At 44.6% G+C, this 17343-nt stretch overlaps 3 protein-coding genes across 11 annotated transcripts in view; 1 reads left to right on the top strand and 2 right to left on the bottom strand.

Annotated features, from left to right (window-relative positions):
• Nucleotides 1-300: 300 nt before the first annotated feature.
• On the bottom strand, nucleotides 301-5748 carry LOC105688192 (importin-4-like). Of its 2 annotated transcripts, XM_012404306.3 has the most exons (12): nucleotides 5276-5748; nucleotides 4757-4843; nucleotides 4274-4381; nucleotides 3851-4189; nucleotides 2737-3790; nucleotides 2414-2649; nucleotides 2113-2309; nucleotides 1692-2032; nucleotides 1439-1614; nucleotides 1137-1345; nucleotides 726-1036; nucleotides 301-624 (listed from the first exon to the last, which is right to left on the bottom strand). In XM_012404306.3, the coding sequence occupies exons 1-12, from the start codon at nucleotides 5327-5329 to the stop codon at nucleotides 512-514; spliced, it is 3225 nt and encodes a 1074-aa protein (XP_012259729.2). In that variant the 5' UTR covers nucleotides 5330-5748; the 3' UTR covers nucleotides 301-511. The 2 variants fall into 2 exon arrangements, with proteins under 2 accessions (XP_012259729.2, XP_048515338.1); XM_048659381.1 differs by lacking the exons at nucleotides 4757-4843; nucleotides 5276-5748 and having other exon boundaries at nucleotides 3851-3982; nucleotides 4066-4189.
• The window catches only part of LOC125502004, a 51207-nt gene continuing 37910 nt past the window's right edge, over nucleotides 4047-17343 (top strand). For 7 of the 8 annotated variants that reach the window (XR_007279777.1, XR_007279776.1, XR_007279773.1 and 4 more), the window contains exons 1-7: nucleotides 4047-4216; nucleotides 5091-5252; nucleotides 6167-6430; nucleotides 6646-7026; nucleotides 8826-8917; nucleotides 9059-9178; nucleotides 11834-12058. Coding sequence is in view for 1 of the 8 variants with exons in the window: in XM_048659389.1 (XP_048515346.1) it covers nucleotides 4165-4216; nucleotides 5091-5252; nucleotides 6167-6430; nucleotides 6646-6731 (564 nt within the window). In the remaining 7 variants the exon portion in view is untranslated. Of the gene's footprint in view, nucleotides 4217-5090; nucleotides 5253-6166; nucleotides 6431-6645; nucleotides 7027-8825; nucleotides 8918-9058; nucleotides 9179-11833; nucleotides 12059-17343 lie in introns of those variants that run through there. The other variant, XR_007279775.1, reaches the window with a different exon arrangement.
• LOC105687956 (forkhead box protein F2) lies at nucleotides 9239-17222 on the bottom strand. The gene is made up of 2 exons (XM_048659384.1): nucleotides 14767-17222; nucleotides 9239-11740 (listed from the first exon to the last, which is right to left on the bottom strand). The coding sequence occupies exons 1-2, from the start codon at nucleotides 16178-16180 to the stop codon at nucleotides 11373-11375; spliced, it is 1782 nt and encodes a 593-aa protein (XP_048515341.1). The 5' UTR covers nucleotides 16181-17222; the 3' UTR covers nucleotides 9239-11372.

The following is a 17343-nucleotide window of genomic DNA, read 5'->3' as shown; positions in this document are numbered from 1 at the left end:
ATATAGATACATTCAGTTTTTTTTTTTTTTTTTTTAATGTACAACAATTACATACTTACATTATTAGGTAATATTATTTTTATTATCATTAGTTTTATTTCAGTTATTTTTACTTTCGTAAAGTGCAGTACATGCAGTGATATAGGTATATAAACTTGTGTGGTATAATGTTCACCGGTCATAGATACATGTTTACAGATGGGCGGTGTTTTGAATAACGTATGCGTCTTGAGATGTTTATGTGTCCGACGCAAAGTACAAGAGCAATAAATTCATACATGAATACCGCGCAATTTTATATCAATTTACGAATCGACGGTCTATGAAATTTTAATTCCGACACAGAAGGCACACGACTCACCATTCGGTATCTCATTTTTTTTTTTTTTTCGGATGAGAACAAAAGGAACAAATAACAAATCAAGTGGCTGTTGATACAACGAGTAAGGCTGGTCTGATTTTTGTAATAAATAATATTCGTTGAGGCGGGTTCGTGTTTTTTTTTTTTTTTTTATTGAAAATGCGTTCTCACTTCTGGGGGAAGATTTGCCAAAAGGTCGTTCCATTGACTCGGAAAATCTGCCTGGGATACCCTAAGAAATTTCGTGACGATCTCCTTCGATTCTACGACAAATTATGCATTCGAATCGGTTTAATATTTCGTCAGTTATTTTCGAAAAATAGTTTGTTTTTTTTTGAAAAATAATCGAGTCGAAGAGACTCACCGTCGTCGGAAGCCCTGCCCTCGTGGATGACGCTGACGGCGACCTTCAGCAGTTCGGGAATGTGACTTTTGATGACATCGTGACCGTTCTCGTAGAGAAGCATGATGCTCTTGAAGACCGCCTTGTTTTCCTCGAAGTCTTCCCTGAGGGGCAGATGAGCAACAAACACCACGAAGACCTGTTCCAAAGGTATGATCGTGTGATTAGTTAAAATAAGTCGGGCGATCGCTCCGACGATATTGTCGCGCGTTCCTCCGTGTGTCTCGGTCATGATGGCAGTCGACAGCGTCTGCAGAATCTCCGGGTAATGTCTGGCGTAAGTTTTTTTTGATAGGGGAAAATAAATGTGGACGCTCAAGGGACGCAAATATTGAAAATGTCTTTTTTTTTTTCTTTCTGTTCAAAGGATACGGATAGACGGCGTCTTTCCCATGAAGAGCGAGCTCCCCGATTCCGTAGATCGCGTTGTTTCGGACTTCCGCGTCCGAATCGATCGCCAATTTCAGAAGCCTCGGAAGAAGCTGAGGAACGAAAGTGGCGACTGTCGGTCCCAGGGCTGAAATACACTCTGAGATCGTACCGATAGCGAAGGACCTTTGGGCCTCCGTTCTGTTCTTTTGCTGAACGAAGAAAATATGTGAGTAGATAAAATGTTCTCGTGGGTATAAGGAAAAAACGAATTCTGTGGAAATTGAAGTCGATTTTTCGCTCACCAATTTTGCTAAGAAAAGCGGCAAAAGTGCTTGGAAATAGAGAAGGAAATCTTCCGGATTCATTGCTTTTCCGAAACTTGGTAAAACGTCTCCTGCACATTCGATTAATAACTCATCTTGTTCGGCTTCGGTTTCATCTCCTTCGATCTCTTCCTGATCCTGACATTCGGTTTTAGCTGCAACGGGTTATTCGACTGATTTTAAATCGCGACCGTGTGAAAAAAATTAGATACTTCTGTGAAATTTAATATACCCGTCATAACGTCCGTGATGCAATTAATGATGGCGTCTTTGTGTCCATCTTGAATCAAGACGTCGGATTTGAGTTCTTTGAGTAGTTCCGAGAACGCGTCAAGGGCAGATATAGCCACTACGCATTCCCCGTCCAACCGAACGAGTTCCGCTAGTTTTGGTACAAAAACTGAAAGCGCTTTTTGCGTAGCATTTTTTCCTTCGTTGGTGTTAATTTTTGAAAAACTAAGGCAAAACTCTAACAACGCTTCGATAGCTGCCTTGCGGATATCCTCTTGTGGATAATTGATTACTTTGAATATTTCTTCGAACGATTTTTCGAGGTACGGCAGATACGCCTCTCTAGAACGCGAATAGTTTTGAATTACGAATGATCACCTCCGACACGGAAATTAAATGAAAAAAAGAATCGTTGAACTCACCCAGTATTTCGGGCGATTTCTTTGAGTGCCAAAATGGCTTCCTCTTTTTCCTCTACGTAAGAATTCTCCACTACGTATCCGGCTACGTCATCATCATCGTCTTCGTTGTCCGTGTTCTCTATATCCTCCTCTTCATCTGTCTCACTTGCGTCTTCATAAACCGGAAAAGCGGTGCTTTCGTCGTCCTTGAAGTGAGGCTGACAAAAAAATTGAATAAAATTCGCAATGCTAGAGCCTCATCTTCGGGCGTTCGCCGGTGCATGTAATTTATCGTATTCCTTTCGGGCGATTTCCTACTAACCACAATTCCTTCCGCACTCTGTATACTGTTGATCATCGGTTCGACGATTTGAGGTAAAACGGGTGCTAGGGTTTCCTTCATCACCGTACTGATCGAAGCGAACAGACCGTAGACACATTTCTTCAAATCCGGATCGTTGTTTTCAGTCATTAATTTCATACCGAGATTCAGGGATTCTTCAGCCAGTGGGGCAAAGTGTTCGTCGCCAATCGTCCTAGCCAATACTCCCAACGTATCTGCATTACAAATTCCACGTCTCAATGACATCCTTAACTATAAAATACGGATTGGTCAGCCATCGATCCGCGTAGACCATTACTAACCAACGGCTTGAATTTGGAGACACATAGTTTCCGTGCTTTGCTTCTCCGTGAGGTATCCTCTCAGATTTTCAACGATGGTTTGAAAATAGGGAAGCATATTTTCCTTGCTAGCATTGGCAGCGGCGCCGATAGCGCTCAGTGCTAATTCTCGGACATGGACATCGGCGTTCGGGGTTTGAAGAGCTTTGAATAAACACTCCATCAGAATGGGAAGATAAGGTAAAAGGCCCTCGTTAAGATTTTCACAAAACACTTCGAGCGCGTAAAACATCCTATCGACCGGAGGTGACTTGTTGTTCTGTAACTGCATTTGTGAACAGACGTGTCCAAGATATTCAAAAAGCACTGGTAAAAGCTCGGACGCGTAGTTACTGATTTCAGGTTGAAGATGTTCGGCGAACTGCCCCAGCGCGAACAACGCTGCATTTCTGACCACCGGCTCGGGGCTTGTGATGCCGCCACAGATACACCGCAGGAATGACTCTAGATACTTCGATCTGATGAACTCGGAACATCCTTCGGCAAGGACTGCCATCGCTAGGTATGAAGCTTTTTTTGAATAAATGTTTGTGCCCTGAAACCCGGGTTCAACGTGACGGAGGACGTGGGGGATCAACTTTTCCGGGGGTAAGTGAAGCGCGAGAAGATCGAGGGTCTGGGTAGCGCAAGTCATGGGTGTACTGTCGTCTACGTTGTCGCAAAAGTACGCCTCGTCAGTTTCGTCGGTTGGCGGTTCAGCCATCAAATGGAAAAGCATATCTATCACCGGCTCGACCAATTTGTGCTTAACGAGGGCCTTTTTCTTGGTCTTCGCCAACCAGCCCATGAACCCGACCGCCTTCACCCTGAGCGTATCGTCGAGCGATTTGTTGGCACCGAAAGTAAGACAAAGATTGACGAGTGCCTTGACATGAGGAGCTATAACGTCCATGGCTTTTTCGCAAAGTTCATCGAGTAGCTCGAAAGCGTCAATTGCATGCTCTTCATTAGTGCTGGCAAGGGCCTGAATTGTCATGATAATTCTAGGCATCATTTGATGATAGGCATTCACCATCTGAAAATTATTATCGATTGATATTTTGTTCTATGTCTCCCCTGGATAAAATACACTCACTGCTTGATTCCCCTCAATGAGAGGCACCAGGTGCATCAGAGTCAGCAGGACATAGTAAGCGACAGGATGTCCAAGATCCTGCAGTCCGTTAAGTGTATTTCCTAAAAGGAAAGCGAGTGACTGGGCATGCGGAAGATACGCATGGGCTGCCACCTCAGTCATTGTGGACAAAGTGTACATGCCGATCTCTTTATCTGCTAGATTTTCACTGGTTACAGATTGCTGAACGAATTGCAGCACCTCTGGCCAGCCATTGCTAGCGAGTTCGTGTTTAATTACTGTCCCGATCAGCTGGGCAATTGAGTTTCGTACGGATGATTCAGGTTCACTCAAAAGCCTCTGTGGACCAAACGAGAGAAATGTCCAGTGAGTATGGGTTGGGAAAAATTCTGCATTTCGACATTGTGAAATGAAAAATTTTACCTTCAGCATCACGTCTTTGAAGGAAGCCTTGATATCAGCGGAAAGCTGAGACCAATGCTTCCCTTTGCTAAGACGTTTTCGCATTAGAACAGCCGCATACTGCCTTATCTAAAAATTTCATAGATTTCTCAATTAACAGTACGATCGTAAACGTGTGCAATGCATATGTGTCATTCCATGTCGATTCAACGACATTCGGTCGATGACCCCTTCGATATTTTCGCGTATGATTGGACATGCGAATAGAAGAAGAATGCAGCAAAAAACAGAAGTCATGGACATTTGAGGAATACTTCTTTCAAAATCGATAACTGCAGTAAGGGTTGGAGATAAAAGCTCAAAGTTCACGTGGCTACGTCTCTCTGCATGTACGATCTATTAGAAAATCAAAAAGATCGAAGAAGCGATCGACAAATCATTCCATGTCGATTGGACGACATGTAATGACCCATATCCAAACTCTATATGAAACAAGAGTAAGACCTGAGGATTTGGCGAATTCACCACCACTGCGACAAGGGAACTTATGCATTCTGGTTTTTTGAAAGCATCCCTCAGTTCGTTTGTCCCCTGAGAAAATAATCCATTGTTTTTTTCTTTTCTTATCAAACGTTAAGACTAAGGAAGTTGTTTTTTAATAACAAGTTGGAGGAGAGGTATAGGGTCAGGATTGTTGTACAGTGCGTAATCGCGGTGATATAAAAATAACTACAGTTGCCGGTTACGGCGCGACGATTATATTAGTCATTCTTTAATTACACAAACATAAATTATGATACATGACGAATTAATGAATTATATTACAAGTAACTTTCAGGAGATGAGACCGCTCGACCATGCATTAGTTACATCCATGGGATCATCTTTCGATTCTCTCCAAATCGGCACATGTGGGATTATGTGACATTGCGATGGAAAGACTGGGAAGCACGTGTTGCTGGGGAATGGCTCCGGGCTGTGCTCTTCCCGGCATGGATAGGTGAGTAACAGGTGATTAAATACCTGTTTTATGGTCACGTTGTCTGCAACAAGCAGCTTCTCCAGTATCTGCTCCATCTTATCGTCCCTCGTTGGAGTTATTCGACCGGTATATTCGACAAGGTAAATGTAAAATCTCAAGAAAACTGAGGAACAAACTTGACCACGTTGGCGTCCATGCGCTGTCCCAACTGGCTGGGGAGGAACTAGTCCGTACAAAAGCTACCCGGTAGAAGTAAGAGTTCGCGAAACCAATTCTTCTCAAACATCAGAGATGTCGTTATGAAAAAGCGTCTTTCAACTGCTGTGGCGTGATGACCTAGCGCCGCTAAGGAAGGTCGTTTGGAACGAGCGAGCAGAGGGTATACGAGCGAGGCGTTTTACCGATACCTTTTTCTCTCGGGCCTTTTCAGATCGCGTGAGAGTAGAACGCGGGATTTCTAAATATTATCAATTGCCGCGACTTGAGAGTTAAAATGGGCATTTTGTAAATGTTTAATGAGCGGCTGTTTACTACGAGAAGGGGAATAATATACAATAGTAATGTAGCGTTTTAATGATATACACCGTAGATTGTGGAGTACCCGTAGCAGACTCGGCCCAGCCTCCAGACGGCAATGATAATATTTTGGTTCAAGGTTTTGTTTTCGGTTTTCCGTATCCAGGTTATCTCAGCCGAGGGTACGGATGCGATTGCGAGTCACCGGAAGACTCGTCGAACTTCCTATCATGTAATAAAAAAATCCACCCCCCGTCGAATCCGAGCACTTGTGATTTTTTGATCAATTTCTCGGGTAACACCGGGATCCGACCTCACGATTATACCGTCGAAACACCGCAGCGACTCGGTTTCGGTATCGGCACCTTGTACCGCCGTTCGCCTCCAAGCTCAACGAATCGAGTTTATTATTTCAGAGACCAGCGAACCCCTTCTGCTCATCCCCCGCTTTTCCCCGTCCCCTACGTCGCACGGGAAGCACAGCCTTCCTCATCGGTTTGAGACAAGACAGTCTTCCAAAGTTTCGACTTCGGCATCATTTGCTACACGAGCCACACCAGCTTACCCGGCAGCTATTTTCGCTCCTCAACACAAGTTTACATCGTACCTGATGTATAACGTATCAACGGAAAGAAAACTGCACTGGGAGCTTTCAAGAAATGATCCTTATCGAATGAGAGGTACGAGCTTTTTTTTTATTTTTAAACATCGTCTGGCGACTGGAAAAAACTGAGAAAAAGCTCGTGTATCATTCAATCCTAGACTTCAAGAAACAATGAATCGAGTTCGAAAGTAGCTTAGCATTGGTAGGATAGAAAATCATTTTCTCTGTAACATCCCGATGAACCCCGTCCGGCCGCGACGCCTAACGAATCTTTGATCTTTTTTTTCGCAGCATCACGTCCACTGATCAACGTGGAGCTAATCGTTAGTACGGTCGTTCGTTTCATCGACCTCTTTGTGCGTGATCTCCATCCATGAGAGAAATCGTTTATGTCGCATTACGTGATATTGATTCAAGGAGTATCGCGTGTCAAGATATAATTGTGCCACATATAACCATCGGACCATTTCTGCTGTCCGGTGTCGAGAAGAGATGAAGTTCATCCTTCTCGCTGCATTAGGAAGAAGTATACGAGTGTAAAAGCAAAAATAGTTCGCAATTTTCAATGGTACGAAGCTACCCCGGAACGTGATGTGAACGGGAGAAATAATCCACGGGATACACTCGAGCTTTTCAAGTGGTTTGAGTGATCACCTTTTTCGGTAATCCTCAGTAAGTTTTTTCACTTGCATACCTCCAAAAATTCCATTTTTCTCGTGTGCCGTATACGACTTTGGAAAATAACGTCTCAAGCAATAGTCGAAACTTCGCCAAAAAAAGGGGGATGTCGAGGGATAAACGGAGGGGCAGGTATGAGCCGATCGTTCGATAGGGTTCGGTATACGAGTCCGCGAGTTGTATCTAGTGCACACGCGTGCTTCTTTCGACATTTTTTTCTCATAGAACTTGAGAGCGCACTCGTGTTCGACTAGCGTCATGCTTAAGTGGAGATGATACGCCTTTTACCCTATTACTTTCCTAACTTCTATGCATGCCTCCCATTCGGACGAGGTATACGGTGTAATGTATAAGGTGTAGGTTTCATATTTGGTCGTGTAAAAAAAAAAGAAAGGAGTTTTAAGAGTGGAGGGAAAGAAATAGCTTCGGATAATTCAATTACAATTACTTCACCCATATATTTCTAACAACATGGCTCACTAAAATTTTTTCACACACTAGAATTTTCGTGTTGCCCCAGTTACTTCGGTGAAAAAGAATTATTAATAATGAACGGGCTGTACATTCGTGGTATAGAGGATACGTTATAAAGAATTTTTCAAGTAAATTCTTAAACCCGACGACCCCGACGGCTGTCTTAGGAAGACGCTGTCATCGGTCGACGGGAGTAGCTCGGCTTGCACGTCGTCGAAAGACTATCCGCGTCTGCATGATATTAAGTTCGGTAGTTTCTTGGTCGTTGCATTTGTGCAGGAAACCATGAGAATCAATCTACCGAGTCGCCGCACTGAATTACAGAGCAATGGAGTGCGGAAATAAGAAAAAAATGAAAAAACCAACGAAATTCCTAGCGTAAAATTCGAAAAAGACAAAAACGAATGCGGGGAGCGTGCGGGTGAACTTCGACGGTTAATTAATTGACCAACGTTCGATCCTCTGCATCATCTATTTTCTCAAGGCATCATCTATCCAGATGACCGTTACGGTCGACGCGATAAAAGGCGAGTAAATAGTTTTTTGAACATTCGTTTCACGCGTATTCACGAATGCGGTTGACCCATTCTGATTTTCCACTCGGGGAATCCTCGCGATACATACACACGGGGATCCGCGTTAACTGCGTTATTTCATTACTATTTCCGACCGTGATATGGATTCGACTAGCCTGTGTAATTCTCTAAACATAAGTTATCCCGTACACGGTGGACGTGGTGAACCGCGATACGCGACACGATGTGACAAATGACATTTCGAATGACGGTGTTGTCAAAAAATCACGCGAATCATTGCGCGAATGGTGATCTTATCTTGTGATAAATTATACATAAATATACAACCGTAACGGTATGCAGAATCATTGAAGGAATTATTGTGCAACGATGTAGTGATTATCCACAATGTGAATATATGCGTGAACGCGGTGGTTGGAGGATATATAATCGCTTATTTTTAACAATGAGCGCGTGCTACCGACGCTCGCGTCATTCATCCGCTTCCTTTCGACCCAAACATGTCCTACGTATCGCGCGATAATATGATTCCAAAGAAAAATCGCCACTTCCAAAGAATCCTTCGACGGATTCCATCTGCTCTGTACTCGAACCGTTTCAACGATTCGACTCTCTGCGTATGACGATCTCCTAAAATTGAATTTTATCTCGAAAAGCATTTTTTTTCTCTTTCCCTGCTCGGTTTGTCTTTCATTTTATTTGCTCACGTGGCAGCAGTGTCTTCGGGTTGACGATCCTCAGATCCTTTGAAATATATTTTTTCTTCTTTTATTGTTTTTTAAGAACGGACCCCTCGGTTTATGGCGGACTCGGGATTCGTAGGACTCGCATACACGTGCGCTGGTGCAATATCGTAAGGACCAACGTAAACATGGGTACGTCCCAAATTCTATTCCGCACTAAAAAGCATCTCCGAAAATTTTCCTATTAGGCAAAAGCGTTATTGATATACCTATATACTGGAATATTTTTTTTATTTTCTTCTTCTCTTTCGTTCGTGCCATTGTAAAACGCAGTCCTCCTCCACCGAATACGCAGACGCCTTCGCAACATCCCCTCGACGTTTCTTCGAGTGCTATCGATGTCTGTCCCGCAATCTTCGTCCTCAGGAATGTTCGAGGGTTGCTCTCAATCTGGTGAGCATATTTTGCTATCTTATTTTTTTGAATCGTAAAAAAAAAATTATCCCCATCATCGTCTGGTTGGTTCGCGAATTCGACATAGGATGCTGAAAATTGCTGAGCGAGCATATTCCTCGCGGTGATCCGATGGGCATGAATTTTTCTTTTCTCTTTATTTTTCGTTGAAGATTTTTTTTTCTTTTCCCTATTGGCGAAAAACCCAGTGACGCGGCCGGTTATTCACCGAGAAAAATTGTGAACTAGATTCGACTCGTGCATATAAAAATTCCGAGATTGATCTGCCGATAAGACGAGGTCGTTGCCGATGCCATGTGAATTGAAACGGTGGTGAAACGTCTACGTGCCACCAGCTTCACCGCACGGTCGTGGTCAATGGACAGATATGTAAAACAAAATGAATAAAATGAAAAAAAAAATAAAAAAACCATACAACGCGCGGTCAATTTCTTCGCATTTCACCGCGATCGCACGGGAGATTATTACGGTTAACGTATCACGTCATCTCAGTCGACTGTACAACACCGTCATCTCGTTATCATCTCAGCGTCATGTCCGGCAACATTCGATAATGTGATTGTATGTAAAATGTACATATATTTATATACAACATATCGTATATAAGGTGTTGTTTTTATATACTTACGTATAGTAATTACAAATCACGTAGTGATACCGACCACGCGCGTTGTATGTAATTGTTTATAATTGCGTAAACGACGTTCGACGTTACTCTACTCTCATGCCCATACCAATAAATGGGACGCGGATGTATAAAAAAATTAGAGAAACGATGCAAATGTCATTCGTATTTTTACGGTATCAGATGCAGTGATAGGATATATTTTACCGCAATTTTTCCACGCGGTTATGATAGAAGAAGAAAAAAAAAAATAATAATTACCGGCTACCGCCTCGCAGATGCTTAATCATCGCTGAACCGACGACGCCGTTACGTCTGCTGAGTAGTCTTTTGAGGAATCGCATGTAAATACGTCCTCTGTAAAAATCTGAATAATAATGAACCGCGGAAAATCTGGATAATTATCAACGTGGATGTATGAAAATTCATTGCCGTTCATCATCGCTATCTATGTCGATGCATCTAATCGTCGAGCATAATTCAGACATTTTTTTTTTTTTTCTTGCGTTTTTGACTCAACAAATTCGCAAGTTTTGAATGTACACAAATTCGACGCTGTGAAAATTCGTGTACACGCGTTACGGGCATATAGATATTAATTCGAAGCTTAAGGCGAGACGTCATCTCCGCTTATTATAGAACTGACAGAGTTTCGAACCGAACGGAACGTACGTCGAGTCAAAACGTATCCGTTCCCCCCCCCCCCCCCCTACGTCACGTACGCCGAGTCGCGTTACGTGAAGTCCCTTTTCTTTTTTCCCATACGATTTATTTTTTCAAAACTAATTAGAAAATTCACGCGGTACACGACACCCGCATTCGCCATCGCCGCATCAATTATTTATTCAGTTAAACGGGTCCTCAGTTGCAAAGAGCTCAATATTATCCCCGTCTCCCTCCGTGGCTATTTCGCATCTCCTTTAAATCGAACCGCGACGACCGAACACATAAACAATTTTGATATTAAACCGGAGATTTTACCGCTCGCGGTGCGGCTATCGAATATTTCGGGAGAATAATTTATAATTAATTATTTTTGGGGGGGAGGGCGAAGCAAAAACTGTTACGAATAATTATTTCATTTACACATAATAATTTTTTTTTTTTTTATTTTATTCGTAATATATATAACTTTAATAATTGCCTAATACTTGTTTAACAATTGATAGCATAATTACATAAATAATATTATTCAAAATAGTATTATTACTGGACTCGTACACGCAATTCACGTCAAATTGTTCGCTGATATTCCTAATTGTCATGTAACAATGATGAATATTATTGTTAATAATATCATTAACGTATATCGATTTATCGTAAACGTAACATTAATATCCTAGAGTAATAGTTTTTTTTTTATATTTACACTTTTGAACAGAGAAAAAGATTTTCGTTGCCTGGTAATTAATTCGAAGAGAAAACTAAAATCCGACGCAAATTTGGTGGGCGTATAAATACATGTAACAAAAAAAAAAAAAAAAATTGGAAATTAACCATATCGTGATTTTTGGAGTCGATTATTATAAAATCCTCCTTAGGCAGTCTTTACATCGAGTATTTGAGCTGGTCGTAGCTGTACATTGTGGTAGGAGGCGGTGGTGGCGTCGAGGTATGATGAGAAATATTTCCCGCCCCGATGCTCATGTTCGTTACTGAGGTAGGAACGTTCAGGGTGTTTACGGAATTGCCGAGATTTCCTAAGTTACCTAAATTGCCGAGGTTACCGATGTTACCCAAGTTACCGAGGTTACCGAGGTTCCCCAGACTCAGGGAACTCAGGGAACTCAGCGAACTCAACGATCCCAGAGATCCCAGAGGAACCGAAGACGGAGGTGGTGGTAGGTACGATTTTCTCTCGACCAAACCACCCCCGGAACTACTGGAACTCGAACTGGAGCACTGCATCCGCATTCCTGAAACGATAGGAGTAAAAATTTTCTCGTTAAAAACAGAAATTCGGTAAGAGGAGGTTTTCCTTTTTTTTTTTTCTCTCTCTTCTGTTTCAGAAAATGGAAAACGGGTTCGTGTACGCGAGACTTCGGGGGCAGAGGGGATAGTCGAGAATTATCTCGAGAGCTTTCAACTTTCAAGTGCACCGTGGGGCCACTTCACGAACGCGGACGCTCCGATTTCCCCGGCTATACCACGATGCGCGTATAATGGAGACCCGTAATACGTCAGGGAATGTCTCGTCGACTCGCATTTATACGATCGCGAGTATAAGCCTGCGGGTGAGTCGTTTTCAACTCTCTACCTCAAACCGACTGACTCGAGTGGCCCATTTTTGGCAATTTACGACCTTCCTAACTCACGATTAATCGCATACCCGAACGTTCCAACGTCGAAAGACGAGCGGGTCTGCTACGCAGCGAAGGCATGCGGTACGGGAATCTACGCTGTGCCGGTCGAAAACCAGCGCGTATAATGCGTAAATCGTCAGACGCTCTTATCAGTTTTTGAAATTTTCAAAAATCTCCTCGACAAAAAACTTCCCGAAATCCCTACCGTTCGTCGAAGAATCTGTGCACATCGTTCAGCAAGACCGCCTGATGTCTGTAAATTTTTTTTTTTCTGGTGCTAATTTTTTTTGTACGTTTAATCGAGGGATCGATAAGCAAAAACGTACAATTCAGCGTTCCCGTAACGTGTGCACGTTTCACATACGTCTACATAGGTATACGCCAAGACGTAGACGTATCGTCGTCGCGGGTGGTCCTCCACAAGCTCGCCCTGAGCTGCCAGTCAAAGTCTCTCACGGACTCGAACGAGCGAACGCGCGCGCGTTTTCCCTTAACGCACGTGGGGCTGAAAGTCGTAGGGAGAAAAGACGGCGGGGGTGAGGACGGGAGGAGGCGCCATGTGCCCGAGGAATTTTATACCCCGACAGCGTCCGCGCTCTTTTTATTTTATATTTCACTCTTCTGAGTTTTTCCTTTTTTCCCCGTTCCCTCCGCGCTCCGCGATTCGCTCTTGCTATTCGTTTTCTCATTTTTGTATTCCGCGTCACCGTCCGCACCCCTTACCCCCGAGGTGTCTGTCTTTTTTTTTCGAGCTCGTGGAAAAAGCTCGTGCAAAAAAATTTTGCAAAATTTAGGGTATTACGGGTGATGTTTGAAAAGTGTGAAGTTCTGCAGCGTTTCGCGCCGCTTGCGCCCTGCAATGTTTGCAATTAGATCCCGATTGTGCCAGAAATATCTTCGACTCGTGAAAACACAGCGTCCCAGAGGATCCCTCGGTTTACGTTTAGTCGGGAAATTGCCCAACTATACGTCGACCCAAGGCGCCCGAAACCAAATTCCGTACAAACTCGCGACTGTTTGAAAAGTTTAGACGTCGGATCTCTGCACACCCCGAGATACTCGAATGGAGTAACGCTGCGTAACGAATTTAATGGAAATTTCGCGTCGGATCGATATCGCCGATCGTTGATGCGGTTGTTGCAAAAAATTAACGGAGAAGATGGAGGAGAACGATGAGAAAACAGAAAAAAAAAAAAAAATTGAATCGAATCGGTCGGAGCGATTAATCCCGCGGTGCAAGTATACGCGGCGGATCCTACGTTATATTGGTTGAAAAAGTTGCGGGGACCACTAAATTTGATCCGAAAGTTAAATCCGGCTTGCGCCGTGTAGTCTACATCTTTTTCACGTCTTGTATAGTAGATTAGGGAACATCTTGTTTATCGTAGTCGTAAATATTTGGACGATAAACGGTTTCGGATCACACTTATCCGCGCTAAGTAACCCACGCCGCGACTTCGCGCGCTCGCGCTATACTCGTCTATAATATCGTACCGATATCGAGCCTAATCTCTACCGTTCCGTCTAATGAGGCGAAGAGGAGAAAAAAATGACTTCATTCCCCGATCATTGCGAATACCGTGTGATAATTTTTTTTTAATCGCTCAACACCTGAATTCCGATCAGTGAGGGTTGGGAATTCGGAGGATCGAATGAATCAGCGACGACGATTACGACGTGGGTGACAACTCGGTGCATCTTGTCGCACGAAACGTTGGGGGGGGGGGGGGGGGGGGGGGGGAGAGAAAATGATGGATGTTGAAAGTCGACAGGGTTACACGTGTTAACTTACGACCCGTTTCGTTCGAGCTTCTGCAGGCTTTTATTCTGCCGCCGGTATACCTATAGAGTAGAGAATAATCTCTACGACTAGGAAGAGAAACCAGGGGCGTGTGACAGACGCGTCACCCCGGCTAATAGACCCTGTCATCCGTGTCCATAGCGAACTTTAAATCTCGCGACCTAAGTGCAACGGCAGCGGCGACGGTAGTTGAAAAAAAAATATCGAAGAAGAAAAATAAAAAATACGTGGTTGAGAAAAGAAAAGTAGGAATGAGAGAACAAAAAATCGGCACCGATCTCGCGTCGAAACGCGCGACTATTTCCGTTATCGCCTACGGAATTCTCACAGATACCACGACGGGGTCCGGTTATTTTCGTTCGATTTCAGTTACTGCCGTGCTTTATTCGGGGTGGATTTCGAATCCGCGCGCTATCCCTGCGATGAGATAGCGTGGGTGCGTATAGCCCTTCGTCGATATACACGAACTTGCGTATGTATGCGCGTATTTATATATAAGTGTAGTTTTTTCGTAAATCGGTGGGTGGGCGACGCGGAGAAACGCGCGGAACAACATCGCAGGCCGTTCCGTATTACGTTCCTTGTACCATTCTATCAGGGCCATGTGGAAAATTGGAAACAGTTTACGAGCTTCTAGGCGCCGGACCGTGAAATTTGAAACTGTCGATAGCACTCCGAGAAATTTTCTAGACCGTACGACGTTGCTGCACCAACAAACTTGCGCGACTCTCGAACGGACCGAAACCCTTTTCCTTCGCCCCCCCCCCCGAAAAACCCGGGAGACCCCGCGTCAATTTTTTGGTGTTTTTGAATTTTTTCTCTCTCTCTTCCGACTTACCGTGGTGATCGGTGTGCGTGCTCGTCGCTCCGGACGTAGTAGCGGAATTCGAGGATCCGGATATCCCGCCAACGGCACCCAACACGGGCGTGTGACATCCGCTGTGCGTGGAATTCGAACTCGAATTGCCGATAGGACTCGACGAAGGTTGCGGTTGGGCGTGCGAATGCGAATGGGAACTGTGCGAGTGCGAATTGTTGTGGTTCGCGGATCCGTGGGGGTGCGAGGACTGGTGGTTCTGCGAGTGTTGATGATTGTGCGAGTGGACGAGAAGTCCGGTACTCCCTGAACCGATCGACGAAGCCGTCGTGCCCGATTGACCTTGCTGGATGGTTACCGGCAGGGTGTAGATGGGCGCCGCGTAATAATCCTGGTGATGGTGGACCGAGTTGGGCGTCGGTGGATTGGAACTCGCGGAATTACCCTTGCTGTACATCATCTGGTCAGCGTCGCTGCCCGATTTAAAGGTCATTTCGCTGTCCTCGGTTTTGTAAGCGCCACCGAGATCCCCGTTGTTTCTGTACGACGGTACTTCCGTCTTGAAACTGACACCCGCACCGCCCTCCGAGCCCTTGTAAGCTGGAAGTTCGTTACTCCTGTTGTAGAGAGCTTCGTTATTCTTGTAGAGATGATCGCCGGTTTTGTAGGTGACTTCGGTCGTCTTGTAGGTAACTTCGGCTATCGGCGTTTTGTAGGGTGTTTCAGCGTATCCCCAATCGGCGGTCATTCCGGTGGTGGGACCGTACATGGCGTAGTCTTGGTAATTTTGATACTGATTCTGATAACCGTTGGCGTAATCGACTCCGGCACCGGCAGCGGCCGCCGCAGCAAGCGATCCCTCGTAGCCGGGATTTTGAACCCCGACGGGGGTAGCGGTGGAAAAGTATTGGGGATACTGGGGCTTCAGGGCTTGACACTTCCGGCGAAAACCGCGCGGTCTCCTTCGGAAACTTCCCTCCTCGAACATGAATTCGCTGGCGGGATCGATCGTCCAGTAGTGACCCTTTCCGGGTCGTCCGAGGCCCTTCGGAAGCTTTATGAAGCACTCGTTCAGGCTGAGATTGTGTCGGACGGAATTTTTCCACCCCTGATAAGCGCCTCGAAAGAACGGAAAACGTTGCTGCAGAAATGTGTAGATCTCGGAGAGGGTCAAACGCTTCCCCGGACTCGATTGGATCGCCATCACAATCAGGGCGATGTAGGAATAGGGCGGTTTCTCCTGGCGACGGGCACCCGGCTTGCGGGGTGTCTCGTTCGACTGGGATACCTGCGACAGCGGACCGATCAGGGAATCTTGGAGACTCGGAGGGCCCGACGACACCCCCGAAGAATTGTTTCTAACCGATCCCCCGCTGCCCCCCCCGCTCCCGTGCGAATCCAAAAGATTCGACGTTGCCTCCGCCTCGTTCTTCATTATCACAGAACTTCCGTGGAGCAGAATTTTGAAGCCGTTTTATACGCTCGACGCGCACAACTGTTTTTTTATCGAATTGTGGAATAAAAAAAAAAAAAAACAACAAATCCAGGACGTTACGCGTTCACCCGCACCGCAAACCAATCGCGGTCACCGATTTTACGATTCTTTACTTCACTTAATCTACTATCCGGAAATGCTGATTGAAGTCGCGCATCACGTTTGACTGCGAAAATAAAAAAAAAAAAAAATACGTTCCCTCGACGGGCCGGTCTCCGAACAAATTGTCGTCAACTTGCACTGACCAAAACTTTGATAACTGCACACAAAAAAATATAGTTGTAGTTGATTTTTTGTTTCTTCTCAAGGTGTGAGATTTACTTTTTTTTTTTTCTTGTCTTGATGATATTTTATCACATCACTGTTCAGCAGCACCGAATCATCGACGTGTGTGAGTTGATAGAGGAGAAAAAAGTAAATATTCCGAAAAGAAATAAATGATAAATAAATGATTGATCGGATTGACGGTGGGATCGGCGATAATTGAGATGAATTATACGATCGTCGGTTGAACGGTCGGGTTTTTTAACACTTCGAATGTATAATATAAGGATCAGCTGTTTACGTCCTTAGAGAATATCCAAACATTTATTTGAACTCGCACACAGCTCAACTCTTTCGGACAATGGCTCGAGTTTGTAATTATTTATATACGCGCCAGTAAATTGTTTGCGCGATCTTTCCTGCGGTGGTAATTATTTAGGTTCGACGCGGCGGGGTTCGTGGTGGAGACTGGCTGCTTCTACGCTGCTTCCAACATAAGTGTTTCGTCTCACTAAACTAAGTCACTTTAGTTATATGCAGTCGTCACGTGTGCTTTTCCATGGGTGGATACCGAAGGCGTGGTCGGATACGCCTTCCACGTCCATTATCATCGCATCGTACGAAAAAGCTCCTTATCCCGAAGCGCGAATCGAGGAGAAAAAGCTCACCCCCCCCGGCAGGATATCACCTGAAAGCTCGCGTACCTGAAGAATCTGCGGATCGCGTTTCTCAATTTCGAAGAATCGAGTCCACTCGAAATTATTGAGCTTATTGAAAAAAAAAAGCTCTGCAATCGCCGAATTTTTGGTATCGTCGTTTCGCGCATCGCGAAAATTTTT

Source organism: Athalia rosae, chromosome 8 (assembly GCF_917208135.1).
Source record: "Athalia rosae chromosome 8, iyAthRosa1.1, whole genome shotgun sequence".
In the NCBI taxonomy this organism is placed as follows: domain Eukaryota; kingdom Metazoa; phylum Arthropoda; class Insecta; order Hymenoptera; family Athaliidae; genus Athalia; species Athalia rosae.
The sequence above is the reverse complement of the archived record's forward strand: the minus strand, read 5'-3'. Positions and strand labels throughout refer to the sequence as shown.

Excerpts from the sequence above, each read along its gene's own strand:
- LOC105688192 (XM_012404306.3), bottom strand. The coding sequence starts at position 5,329 with ATGGAGCAGATACTGGAGAAGCTGCTTGTTGCAGACAACGTGACCATA. Across the intron at positions 4,382-4,756 it reads TGAATTCGCCAAATCCTCAG|ATAAGGCAGTATGCGGCTGT; the intron begins GTCTTACTCTTG and ends TGAAATTTTTAG. Across the intron at positions 2,033-2,112 it reads GAAATCGCCCGAAATACTGG|AGAGGCGTATCTGCCGTACC; the intron begins GTGAGTTCAACG and ends TTCGCGTTCTAG.
- LOC105687956 (XM_048659384.1), bottom strand. The coding sequence starts at position 16,180 with ATGAAGAACGAGGCGGAGGCAACGTCGAATCTTTTGGATTCGCACGGG. Across the intron at positions 11,741-14,766 it reads CACGCACACCGATCACCACG|GAATGCGGATGCAGTGCTCC; the intron begins GTAAGTCGGAAG and ends CTATCGTTTCAG.